Genomic DNA, 14,451 nt, shown 5'->3' with positions numbered 1-14,451 from the left:
AAAACTAGTAAATAAGTTCTGACAAGAGTAGGTGAAAGGGCTAAATTCCTATATTGCTAACTGATATTTCAAGGAATACAGAATTAAAGAGAATCATATTATTCGCCTACATTGTACCTTAAAGCAAAGGTTTTGAAATCATCTCTATTTCAGTCGCTGGATAGGTTTGTTTAATACTATATTTTTGGCCCTAATACCAGACTATGATTAAGGAAGTCTGAGTGGATCATAGTTTTGATATGTTCTAATTTGCATCCAAGTATAGAAGCCACCCAAGGGATATGAGATGTCCATTTGTGAACAGAGTAGCACAACTCCAATGTCAGTGGAGACATTAGTGGCTTCACTAATAAAATATGTCCTTTCCAGACTCCGTTGTAGATAGATAATAGCTGAAGGTACTGTGGCAAATAATTTTGCCAATAGTATCTAAAAAGAAGTCAGGTGCAAGTTTTACTTTAAATACAAGGACAAATAAGAGTCAAATCTTAATTCATCTAATGGTATTTGGCATTTAAAAAATGTTTTACCATGAAATATAATACTAATACAACTACTGTAGAATTTCTCTCAAATTCTATTATTCGTCACCAGCACTGAAGTACTAGTAAGCAGAAATTTTGATTTTAATCTACAACTTACAAACAAGGAAATTGAGACACAGAAAGGAGATATTCCATGCTCAAAGCCTCACGTCTCACAATATGGCCAGGTTTCATTTTATAGCTACCAGCTCCAAAACTAGTGTGTGGTCTTCTCTCTCCATTATTTTGCAGACCATTCAGGACAAAAGCTCATTTGTGAAATAGCATGGTTACCTGTCTCTAGGCTTGACAAGGAAGGAAGTGCCAGCTATGTAGACAACAGTAGGAAGATAATTCTCTCAGCATACACAGCTTACAGGCTCCTTCTGCCTCCTTTATCCCATCTATTCTCCTACTTTATTTTTTTTGACCAACAGCAGAGTCATAAGAATGAAAATACATGGTAACATTTCTTCCTCATTCTACAGCACTGTACCATGTTAGTAGAATTCCCTTCTAAACCAAATAGTCTATTCTGAAACTACTACAGTGACATGAAAACAAAGAACCTGAGAGAAATCAAACAAGTCTTCAACAACACAAGACTAGAGATTAGTCAAATTAAGATGCCCCTAAGTTAACCCAGATGGAGGATGCCAGCCTCACTGAGGACCTAGTTCCAAAAGTGTGCAGTAGAGATATTAAGTAATCCAAGGACTGGATGTGTCCAGTATTATGGCAGCATGCTTGCCATATTTCCTTGGAGAGAAAAGATGCAGCACGTACTATCTACTGATGTCTCCATTGCTTTATTTGGAAAACCCAGAAGAAAGAGAGTTTGTTCACCAATGGAATTTCCATGGCCACTAAAGAGCATGGAATAAAGAACTTAGGAGGCAAACTTGTTTACTGAGTTAGTGAGTGGAGTGAATGAGGTTTTAGAACCACATCTGCACCCAGGTTCTCAGGGTTTGGTGTAGAACCAATTTACTCTGTCTCAAATTCTTTCCTGCTGTAACTATATATTCATTCCATGTTTCCTACCCCCATGACAGTAATTGTAGCTATCTTTCACCTGCCTTTCTCTCTATCCACCTCTCTACCAATATTTATCTAGGCTTAGGAATCCCCAGAAATCCTGGACTCTTCAGAGGTTGTCTTGTATATTCCAGTCTACAGTCTCCTTATTTACTGTTGAACTCCCATATTGGATAAATCCTGCATTCTGTGCCACATATTACACTGCAATAACAATGTCACTAACAACTCATCCACATGGACTGATGCCATGGATTACAAGGTGTAACTTCTTCAGGGAGTCTGAAGTCTAATACTGCTTATTCTAAAAGGTAGAATAAAGAAACAGCAGGTAATGTTTGTATTTAACTAAAAATAATACCAATTACCAATAATTGCAAAGGTGCTATGTAAAAGAACTATTCATGGCTTTATATGACCATACTATTTAATTTTACAAATACCTGGTGAAGCAATTATTGCATTCTGATGTTTAGTGACATGTCACCTGAAATTCATAGAGGTTAGGTAGCCTGCTCAAGTACTCAGCTGAAATTAAAGGTGGTTAAAAACCAAACATCTTGGTTTTAATTGGCATGCTCTAATTCATTGTCACCAGAAAATTGTGTGTGTGTGTGTTTTTGTATGTTTCCAGGACACTACATAAGTACAAATACAGGATTCCAAGGCTGGCAGGATAGCTCAGTGTCCCAAGTTTCCAAAGTCTCACTAAGAGAGAACACCTTGACAGGAAAGATACCAGAGTAAGCCATAGGACATCAAAGAACTATTCTCTAGTTCCGAATTGCAGAGGCTGTTCATACAATAAAGGAAAAATGAGGCTAAGGGGAACTGCTGATAGGACCACAACTTCAGAGGGGCACCATTCACAGCATATTCTAAGTAACGAAGGTCCCCGGGTGATATTTGGCCACAGAAACTTTGAACATGGCAAAATCATCTGCAAGGAAACAGGTGGTAGGTTCATCAGTAATTCTCCTTATCTTTTCATCCCACTTTTCAGATGAGAGAACTGAAGCTGGCTCAGTCCATTCAGAACAGCTGGTGACCAACCCGGATCAACATCTAGGCCCAAGCCAAGAATGCCAACATTCCGAAGGCACCTGTCTGCGCTTCCAGGACAATTCTGAGAGGAAGGAGGGAAACAAAGGTGCACATGGACCCCTCTCTGGCCTGGTACTCCTTACCTCACACTTCTCCACAACCGGCTGTTGCCCACATTCAGAGCTGTTGCCAGCCACGATGCCAGCCCGCAGGTTCTCGCTGTCCCCGGTCCCTTCTTCCATGGAGTAGGTCTTGGAGTGGTTGCCACGGCGGTGGCCCTGGCCACGACCTTGGGCCAGGCTGAGCTGCCTGCGGAGGGCACGGTTCTCCTCCTCCACTTCTCGCACGCGCACCTCCAGGCTCTCTCGCTCCCGCTGGCTGGAGGCCGTGTACCTTGGGCTGTGTGCCTGGGAATCCAGCGGAGACAGGGACACCGGCTTCCCATCTGCAGGTGGAGACACCAGGGAAGAGTGAGCCTGGAAAGAAACCCAGACATACACAGCTACCTACCTCAGACTCCTTTCACAATCTCATTTTTTAAGCAAAAGCAGATGGACTGTGAATTAGAAATAAATGCATCCAGATTGAAGTGCAAACAAAGTTGAGAACAGAGTGACTTAATATGGTAATAAAAACTAATATGCTTCTTGGAGAAGTAATATAATTATTCCTAATTAAATGCAGTGTCTTCTTGGTGCCATGTTTCTAGGTAGACATTCTGAACAATAACACAGTATGAATATGAATGAGAAGGGGGAAACAGGGAAGAAGAGTCTAAGGAAGTAGAACAGAGCAAAAGAGGAGGAGTAGAAAGAAGCAAGTGACATCAGTGACAGTGCACTGAGTTTCTCTTGTAAATTCCTATCCATCCATTCAGGAACTAGAAGGGGAATAACAAATGGACAGAATGAAGGATGCTGAATGTGGTCATGTACAAGTGTGAAATTATCAGTGAAGCTTTTTGTGATGGGTTGGGGTAGAGGAAGAGGCAGGATGAAGGAGAGTGAGGAAAGCCAGAGTGTGATCAATGTGTATTATATTCATCTATGGATGTGTTAATATGAAACTCCCTTGTCCCACTAATTGGTGCTAATAAAAAAAAAAGGTTTATAAATAAACTGCCAAAACCTTGTTTTCAAAGCATTAGCTCTCAGAGGAATCTATTTTCAGATGCGGGGAAAATATCGTTTAGAATATTCTAGCAGCAATTTGTATGTAGAGTTCAGCAATTTGTATACACAGGGCTGTGGACATGTACCCTTATCATACAGTATTTAGTAAACTGTCCTGTATACTAAGTGTTTCCTCTGAAGATCCACAGTTCAGTGGGACAATACCAGGATCTTATTTTGTAGTGACATAGTAGCTGATAATTTCTAGAAGGACTAACAAAGAATAAAAGCATTAAGAGCAACCAAAAGAAAACAGGGCCAGGACCAATCTGTAGGTGTTTGTTTATTTTTGTTTGCTTCAAAGCAAAATCCAACTATTCCCTTTGTATGCAAGCAATCACACAAACCTACAAAAGTAGCCAAGGCAGAGAAGCTGTATATGACTTTCAAAGCCACACAACCAGTATGGTGGCATCAGAATTTACAGTTAGCTCTATCTTATGTCTCCTATGAACTACACACTTAAAATGAATTTATAAAACAGGCTATTTCCAATGTCCAAGTCTCAATTTTTTCCTAAACATTTCTTTTGAGACATGGTCTCATTAGCTAAAGCAGTTCAGGCTGGCCACAAACTCAGCATCTTCCTAAGTGCTGGGATTACATATATGCCCTACCATGCTCAGTGTTGCCAATATAAAAACCTCATATACCTAAGATACTAAGCTTGTATACAGTAAGTGCTCAATGTAGGCTTATGGTTGAGGAGCTCCAGAGATACAAGGCATACCTGAAGCCATCAGAATTTTCTGTTTCCACTCTGCAGAAATCCCAGGTTCCAGCCACATTGGAGGCTGCCTCTAAGGCTACTGAGCCCACATTCACAGCTCTAGAAAATTACATTCTCAGTTGTCTGCAAAAAGCCCTCCTTCTGTATCTATGGCTAGAGTCTTTCTCCTTCCTCCCTAGACCCCACTGAGCTTCCAAGCTATCCCAGAGTCTCTGTGACTCATAAAACTTGAGGATCAAAGACTGTGATAATTTATACCCTACATGGTTCACCTGAGCTGCCCAAGCTGCTTTGGCCTCTGCCCAGGACTGTTTGATGTCTCTTTTGGCCATAATGAATGTGGATCCTTTTTTTTCTCACCCTTTTTAATCACCTCAGGGTTAAATGCTGAAGCACCTGAGCCTCTCCTATCAATGCAACCAAGAGGACACACTAAATTCTACTGCCCAGGATGGCAAATCAAAGGCACAGACTGAATCTATGAAGAGATGTGAAATCAAGTTGTTCAGGATAGTATTGTCACAGGGCTGGCCAATTACAAGCTCCTATCCAAGCTTTTGAAGCCTTTCTCCCCATTTAGAACAGTTCTATCAAGAGACTGAAAAAAGGTTACACACCTGATAGCAAAGTGTTTATTCAAGAAACGTGGAAGCTGGGAGCAGGTGGGGAAAGCTGAGTACTCAGCTTCCATTAGAGGGCACAAGGCTCCACTGCAGATAATGCCTGCCTGTGACATGCTAGGTAGGCATATTTAAACCATCTCTACTTTCCCCATTACAAACAAGTAATCCAAAGAGTCTACATGTATAAGCTGAGCCGTGGCTGTGTTGCAGCACTACAGAAACAAGCACTCCATGTCTTAGGGGAAGTATTTAGCTTTTCCAGTACCTAGTGTGTTCCTTTCCCTCCCATCCCCTCCCCTTCTCTCCCCACCATTTCCATTCCTTTCCTTTCCATTTCCTTTCCTTCTCTAGAATATTTTTATTTTCTTTAAGTAGTTAAACAAAGGAGTTGCCGTTCAGAGCAGTTACAAATACAGTGCCACTTGATCAATGTCACCCCTTTTAACATTTTCACCCACCCTTGCCACTCCAACTCTTTCCTCATTTCTCTTAATTTTTAGGTTATGTATTGAATTTTTTGCCATTTAACCAAGCAATTCATGTATAGCATGCATCTTGATCTGTGTCATCCCTTTAAGGGATGTTACATCTTCCACCTACTCCTTTATTTTTCCCATGCATTCTTGCCTACATTTTCTATTCCTGTCCCCATTTATTCTTCTAACCCTCTCCCCTTGTCCCTCTCCCCCTTGCAAGTACCCATTTCCTGGTACTTACCTCTGTGACAAAGTATCTGAAAGAAATAACCTAACATAGGAAGGATAAACTGTGGGTCACCATTTCAGAGGTGCTGTCCATGGTTGTTTGGTCCAATGCACTTGGGCAGGAAGTCATGGCAGAATGAGGTGGAAGAGCTTTTCACCGCCATGCAGAGTAAGAGAAAGGGACCTAGTGCCAGGTATACTCTTCAAGGGCACAAGGCCCAGTGACTGACTTCCTCCAGCTAAGCCACCTCTCCTAAAGTTCCTGCAAGCTAGTGAAAATGGCACCACCAACAGGAGACAAAGCATCACAACAGATGAGGCTGTAGGGAATGGTTCATACTCATGCCTAAACACTCCGATTCAGCACTCAACAGAGTAATCCTCAAATTTCTTTTCTTTTTCTCTTCCCTCATCCTTTACTCCACTAAGCCTAGAGGCAAGACAAGAACATGCAATAGAGAGATAGGATTCCTTTTCTTTGTTCTGGTAATCCTTGCTGTTAGATGTGTGGCATATTCATTTATGTGTATAGTGTGCATCTCCCTATCATAAAATGTCTACGTGTGTTGATCTACAGTTCATCCCACTTTGAGTTGAAAATGTCAAACATTATTCAAAACCTTAATTCCCAACATCTTTCTCCTCCCTTCATAGCTTCTCAACAAACATGAATTTATCATTGAATTTGAATCTCAGCACCCACTCAAGATGAATGCTCTGAATTAAGAATCAAAACATCGACGATTCAAAACAAAGAGGGAAAATTGAAAATCAACCTCTGTGCAGTGCAATGACAGGGATTAGGGACTTGCCATCCCAAATGTCCTAAGTAATGATCTCACTTTTTGCATGTTCTTCCTCCCACCCCACCACCCTCCAACTTTTAGCATTATCTATGTGTGAGCAGCCACTTGCAAATGGATAGGATTGCATAGTACATTCACAGACAGGGCCCAGGCTAGAATGAATCTTTTATGCAGGTAGATCAGGCCCTGGTAGTAGTGACAGTGCCATATCTCTTTTTTAAAGTTATTGTTAATTTTTTACTTTTATTTTTTAGTGTTGTCAAGGTGATGTACAGAGGGTTACAGTCAGGTAATAAGTACATTTCTATTTGAACAGTGTCACCTCTTCATTTTCTCTGTTTTTTTTTCCCTTCCCAAATACCCTCTCCCACAAGTAGTAAAGTTCATTTTCAATGTGGTCTTTAGTGAGTATCCGTGCTTCATTTGCTCAGGCCCAGAGTTTAGCCCCTACTACTGACAAAAAAAAATCATAGTAATAACATGAAACCTCTTTTTTCTATTTCTTGGATTTCATTTCTATAAGTGCCACGTCTCTTTAGGAACCCAGCCTATTTTACTCAGGGTCAGAATTCAGGAATGCTGTCCTGCTGCATTTTTCAATGGATGTTACAGAGTCTCCATTCCTAATCTTCATATGTCAAAGTCTCCTCCCATACAATCTGTCACCAAGGCCCGCCAATGTTTCCTTCCTGATGATCGAAGCGCTTGCTCTTCTCATTTCATGTCAAACATTCTATTTCCAAGGCAAGACTAACACAGTGGTTGTCAAAAAAAATTCTTTTTGTAGACATGCAGAGAATATGTTTCACTTTGCAGGTTGTGAGCCGCAGTTTAAGTTCCCAACTCTTTTACCCTAGTCTAAAAACTGCCACAGAATTACATAACCAATTGTTATGGCTGTGTTCTAACAAAGTCAATTTACAAAAACCAGTGGTGAGCCTATCTGAGTATCATTTGTGGCCAGTTTGTAAATCACGGGTCTTTGGTTAGTCCTCTCAGCCTGTAATCTGCCTCTAAGCCTGCCCACCTTGGGGTAATACTCTTACTTCTATTTCCAAGACATTGGCAGTCTGGAAATAGACAAAAGCAACTTGATCTTCTTCAAGGTCATCCATCACGTTCCAAACACTTGGTGAGTTCCTACTGATAGATGGTCAATACTCATATGCTGTGTGTGCCATCTAATCTTCATTTTATCCAATGCTGTAATGAGGTGATTTAACTACTTCTATTGACCAAAGAAAAGAGAAAAAGAGGACACAGACACACGATTTAACTTGTTCAGTATCATTCTAGCAGGGGCCAAGTCTTCAATTCAGAATTCTTATCTCTGATTCAGTAGTTCTTTTGGGACCATACTAGAATGTTCGTTCATTCCCACAACCCCTTATCCACAAAACAAAACAAACAAAAACAATCCAGTCTCGTTTGTGAAAGTGGTTGTTCTTGCTTCATCTGCTGATCCCATGGGCCAGTGGTACTCAATTCTGCCTATCATTACACTCATTTGGGAAACTTTTTAAGAACTATCAAGGTAGCAAATGCCCCATCCACATGAATAGACCCAGTATGTCTGGAGATGGAGTATAGTGATCAAAAATAAAAGCTGCCAACCCAACAGGTTCTCAATTTCCTTACAATCTAGTTCTTCCAAGCTTAGGTCCTATTTTATCCCCTGAATTTTCATTCTTTCCTTAATGTTATTCTCTTTCCACAGCAAGACTCTATTACTCACTGACTGGCCACCTTGGTTCTAGTTCTCACCTCTTGACCAGCCATAGGTGCCTGCAGTTCATTGAATTTTCATCCTCCACGAAGGGCTATGCCCATGATGTGTTTTTTAATTTACTTTGCTTTTTAATGTTACTTTAATTTACATAAACATTTCCTAGTCCTTGATTAGCACTTGAAATTCTAAAACATATTTAAAAAGCCAAAGTCATTATTGAAAAATGTAGAAAGCTCAATCTGATCTTGGAAATTTCTTATTTACTATTTGTTATTTTTGTTATTGTTGTTCTGTTCACTGAATGGCTATAGCAAAGTTAATGATGTGGACTTGCCCCTAGATTTGATTTCTACACTGTGTATAAATCAGGAGACACAGGGTCCCCCAGGTGGAGCCAGTTTCTGAATTTCCAGATGCAAGCCATTGGATTGGCAGTGGGAAGGAAAACGGCAGTGATGCCAGGCAGAGAATGCTCACTTGTTACGAGGTAAACAGGGAATGTTTTACCCAAAGATTCCCTGGAGCGATTTTCTGGAAGTTATCTTTGGCAAGGGTAGCAAACTTGAGTTCCAACAAAGGCCTTGGGGATCTTCTGGCAAAGATGGAAAAACAGTCAAAAAAGAGTTCCTCACAAGCTTCTAAAAAGAATTGCATCCACAATGCTGGGGGGGAAGATGTCTGGATTCATTTCTCCGTGATCCGCAAAATGAGCTCTGGCTGCTTTCCTTTAAGGAATTATTTTCAAGAACTTTGTCTTGAAGGACTTCATTAAGTAGACGGAATAAAATGAAAACATTTTTAACGCCAGTTTGCTGCATCCACAGCTAAGATGTAGCTATTTAATGAGCAATGATAGCAGCTCTCACCCTTGAAACTTCTGATTCAATGATTTCAAAACTTCGAATATGTCCTAAGTAATAAAATTCAAGGCAATTAATCTTTAGATGACTCTATTTACAACAGGGCCATTGACTCTTCCTGCTTCTAAGTTTGCCCCCTTTCTTTCTTCATGATGTCCAAAGAATGTATGTATGGACAAAAAACAATCATGAGTAGCACCAAAATGACCCCAACCATGTAAAAAAAAAAAATGGTGGTGTGTGCTGTGCTCTATTTCCTATCTAATTTAGCCACATGCTGGCTGGGGCAAGGATTGCCCTAGACCACCAGGTAGTTTAGAAGACAGCTATAAAGACTGAAAAGTAAAGGGGTATCCTGGAAACTCAGGCTACACTGTATCCCAAATCCTGAAAATAGACCAGTGGAAGAGCACAATAAATTCACATTCTAGTCAATCTTGGTCATTCTCTGCTTCCACTAGGCCCTATAACATCAATCTCTCTATATATAACCCCAACGTCTCCAAAAATTTTAGTACCACTTACTAATGGCTGAGCTTGAAGAAGCAGCCTGTCTCTAGCCAGTTTCTTGACTCCCTCTCCCATAAGTATATCTGTATGTATATATGTATGTGTGTATGTATGTATGTGTATATGCATGCAAGAGTAGGACATAACACCTTTGTTATGGGATCATCAGATCCAAAAATTAAACATAGGTGATGATCTTGTCCTATGCAAGAGAAGGTCTGACTAGTAAATATTTCACTTCAATTATCAGTGTTGGTCTCTCTTTCTCTCTCTCTCTCGGTGCTAGTATATGGGCTTGAACTTAGGGGCTTTGCATGCTTGCTTACCATTTTCACTCAAGCCTGATATTCTACCACTTGAGCCATACCTCTACTTCTTCCTTTTTGGTAGTTAACCAACTTTCCTGCCTAAGTTGGCTTTGAGTTGCAATCCTCAGATCTTAGCATCCTTAGTAACTAGAATTATACACATGAGCCATAAGCACCTGGCCCATGTGGCTTTTCATGATGGAAAAGGATGCAGAAATATTTCTGAGTTTCTTAAGCTGCTTTGCAGTACTCAAGATGAAAAAGTTCATGGTTTTCCACTGATCTCAGTTAAAAAAATTCTTGCAATAAATGTGTTATTTTTCTATGAAATATTCATAGACCTTATAAAATCTCAATGCTCTATTCCAAGAATGGCAAATCATATGTGTGGAGGAGCCTCATATTTTACAGTAAAAATGTTTAATGAGTTGCTTTTTTTGTAGCTAAAATGTTATACAAATCAAGATGGCCACATAGGGTGATTCTTGAACAAGGATTTAAATTTCATTTTACATTCGTCATAGTAAAGACTGGAAAACTATTTTTTTGTCCATTTTGATATGATAGTAGAAACTGATCCCAAGACCTTGAGCATGGTATGTCTCCAGCCCTTTAGTCTGTATGTTGTTTTTTTTTTTTTGAGATATGTCTCACTAAGTTTTCCTGGGCTATCCTTGAAGATTTTCCTGAGTAATTGAAATTATAGGTGTGTGCTACCAAGGTTGGCACAGAAAATTATTATTTACTCAAAATGTATGCTTGCCATAATGCCATGAACTTCAATTTTTATTCTTGGTGGTTTCACTCAAATAAAAATCAGTTATTTTAGGTTTTTAAAGAAATGAAATTATGGATAGTAATGTCCATTTGAAACACAGAGTTTGAAACACAGAGGAGAAGCAAATCTGAATAGCAAGCAACAGACAAACCAGCAGAGCCCTGGACCCAGATTTCTTCTTCTGAGATTATACCCATGCCAAATCTGATGAAAAGAAGTTCCCTTTCCCTACAGCACATGAAAACAAGCATTAGCATGGAAAGAAACTCATGTCTTATCAGTGGTCCATTCAGGAAATGTATTATCTTCTCTAGGCTTCCTGACAAACCTTGTCATCTCCAGCCAATGGATTTGTGACATAACCACAAAATCCTATGCATGCTTGCTGGACCATTAGTACATGTTTTACATCATACTGTTATACTTCATACCACGAAGGTCAATCTCTGACCAGCATGTGTTTACTACAGAGCTAGACCCAAAAAAAACATTAAAGGAGAGGGTGGACAGGAGATCACTAGAAAGAGCCAGCTGTCAAATGCAAGCAGTGTTCTGTATTTGCATTTATTAACTTCAGCAATGGCTGCAGAGCCACTCAATGGCATACATAATGTTCTAACACATTTCAAAAAGATATGGGGGCAAGCATCATTGGGCATGTGGTAGATTCCTCCACAGCACCTCTCAGTTATGAACTGGCATGGCTCTTAAACCAATGTTATCGTGTCCAGTTCAATTGTAAATTCAAAAACAAGAGAAAACAAGCAAAAGCCTGCCTGGACATCCCTTTGTTTCTGATTGTCCTTTTTCAGTTTTTTTTTATTTCTCCTTCTTTACAGTCTCCATCTCTTTATCAGTTTGACTTGCAGGAATGCTACATTCTAATTTTGGAGACTACACATAAATACATACATATGTGTATATTTCTAAATATATATAATATATATAAATATATATATAAAATATATATATATGTAAATATATATATAAATATATAAATAAGGAGAAAAGGTTAAAAAAAAGACTGTATCACCACTTTACTTTTGACAAATTCAAACTATCCCTTAGGAAGAAATAAGAAATGAAGAATGAGATTGTATCAGGATAGACTGGGGGGTGGGAAGGGATGAGAGATTTTATCTTGAGTTCAGCTTGACAAAAATAATGTTTATCAGGATTGGCACTTGGGAAAGATAACATGTACCTGGAGCAAGATAGATGTTTGGGCAAAACACTGTGCTAATATCTATTAAGCTCAAAACTTGCCATCTCCGCATTTGGCAGCCTGCTATTTTCTTCTAAGTCTTACTTCTGGGATTTTTTATAAGATGCTTTCAAACGTCTTAGAAAAGCAATAATAAAACCAAGGACACTTGACTCAACTTCATTATAAGGCAAAGCCAGGGGTTTCCTGTAAAAGTTGATAGGAATTATGGACTTTTAGGAAGGAAGCTATCACAGACACAAGGGACTAATGGGGAAGTTTTTCATGGTAGATCCTGTGTAGCAGGATCCCCATTCCTAGATCCAAGGAAAAGAGCAGCCTGCTGGGCAGGGGCCCATATGAACAAGACTGAATGAAGAAGAGACAGTGTGAGGATAGGAAAGAAGACCTGGATTAAACAGAGGATATCCAAGGTCAAGGTGTTCTAGACTTTCTGGAATTGCTGTCTAAATCAGAAAACCTATGACCCCATCTTCAGGCTCTGCAGAATCCTTGGAAAATCCAAAGATTCACACAAATGTTTTTTGGGAATCTCATATTCACAAACTATATGCTAATTTTCTGGAAGTATTTGTGTTATTCCCTTCGCAGGTGATTTGGTACCGTACCCTATGACCTCCAACACCAGGCTCAAGAATATCCAACTTGTCTGGGTAAGCTGGCCTCTCTATTCTTCTCACAATCCTGGATTCTACTGCTTTGATATTATAGATGAAAGTAATGGCTCTCACTACATGCGGAATTGCTATTCCCGCTGCCTTCTTCACACTGATCTGTTCCTCAACACATATTAACTGGTTGCCTGTTGCAGCCCCTATTTGGCAGGATCTATCTTCAGCAAACTATCTCTTCTGTTCCTATTACACAGATTGAAAATCTAGAGCAAGCACTTGGCTTTTTTCCCCTCATGTTCTATAGACAGTGAATTAGGGATATATTTTAATATTGGCTATCTCCTCCAAGTTTGCCTGAATGCAAACCCTTTCCACTCCTACTATCCAAGTTCTATATCAGATACTTAGAAATCACTATTGTTAAGAAGCAGTGACTCCTTACTTGGGCCTGTAAATATCTAAAGGGTAATTAAAAACAGGAGAAAGCTTGCTTCTGTTTTTTCTGTCTCTGTTTTGATTCGTTCTCTCTGAAGCCACCTTGGGATCCGGGAAACAAAGGATTGATCAATAACATCATTAGGATAAGATGAGAACTGGAACTACCCCTGAGAAAGAGACAGACCATCACTACCACCAAAATGAAGACAACTGCCTGTAATATTGGAAAAAAAGTAATCATCTCATGGACATCAGATTACTCCCCTCAAGTGATTACAACTATGACTTCTGCAGAACCTCTTGCACAACCAGGATGAGGATACTGATCTACCTAGCTACAACTGGCTTGAGCCTATTTAATTATGCATACCTCTTTCAACCTGTCCCAATTCTTGCTGTAATAAAACCTAAAGCTCCTATCTGTGCCCCCATAATGGGCTGAAGTTCTTACTATGTTTCTTCCAGCAGCATGCCCATGCCTCATTAATAATCTCCTTTTGCTGCATTGACCACTGGTCATCTCTTCAGCCTTTTTAGGGAGAGTGGCCAGACTTGAGTCCGAATAAGTAGAATACCTGGAGTTCTAGGCCACAGTTTTGCCAATTCACTCCTCACATTGATGCAAGCAACACCTAGGTACCCAGGAAGTGCTTCAGTCTACTGTCTCCCCTCCCAAGGCCACAGGATGTTTAACAATGGTGTCTGGATCACTGACTCCATCTTCCCCTCCTGGGTTTTCCCATTAAACTTAAAGGAAAATCCAAATACTTCATAGAGGCTAACCATCAGTATCATTCAGATTTCCTTTGTTCTCTCTCTGTTCCTGCTACACTGGTTTTCTGATCAGCCAGGTTGCTCTCCTACCCAGTGGCTTATGCTCTTGCTGTTGGCTGGTTCTCAGGCTCCTTTTAGACCTTGGCTTGAATCCCACTCTTCAAAGAAGCATCTTTGTAAGCCTGCCTCTGGATCCAATTCCCATCCAGCCTGGAACCTGTGTCTTTCTTATTCCATTCCCACCTATATCCATCGACTCTGCCCATATTGTAACACTTCCCAAGTATTAACTTCTCCATTTTATTACTGTTTACTCATCTCCACCTCTGACATACAAGTAACAAGGCAGCAGGTCTTGTGTAGATCAGTGTCATCCACCATACTATCTCCAGGTCCGAGCAGGTTCTCAAAATACAGGTGTGACTACTCAAGTCAGGAATGCAGGTGAACAGAAACAGTAATCAGTGTTCAAAGAGAATCACAATGACAACTCCCTTTCTGACTTTGGGATAGACTTACACATTCTCTTACTTAATCCTTTCAACTGTACGAGGTAGGATTTCATGTCCCCATA

The 14,451-nt window shown here is 40.0% G+C and overlaps 1 protein-coding gene across 1 annotated transcript in view; it reads right to left on the bottom strand.

Moving 5' to 3' along the window:
- The window catches only part of Large (like-glycosyltransferase), a 458,307-nt gene that overhangs the window by 243,120 nt on the left and 200,736 nt on the right, over positions 1-14,451 (bottom strand). Inside the window, exon 3 of the mRNA XM_013024905.1 lies at positions 2,750-3,051. Within this exon, the coding sequence (XP_012880359.1) occupies positions 2,750-3,051 (302 nt within the window). The remainder of the gene's footprint in view (positions 1-2,749; positions 3,052-14,451) is intronic.

The sequence above is a fragment of the Dipodomys ordii genome, unplaced genomic scaffold (assembly GCF_000151885.1).
Source record: "Dipodomys ordii isolate 6190 unplaced genomic scaffold, Dord_2.0 Scaffold79, whole genome shotgun sequence".
Classification (NCBI taxonomy): Eukaryota; Metazoa; Chordata; class Mammalia; order Rodentia; family Heteromyidae; genus Dipodomys; species Dipodomys ordii.
This window is presented reverse-complemented; position numbering and strand designations above follow the sequence as displayed.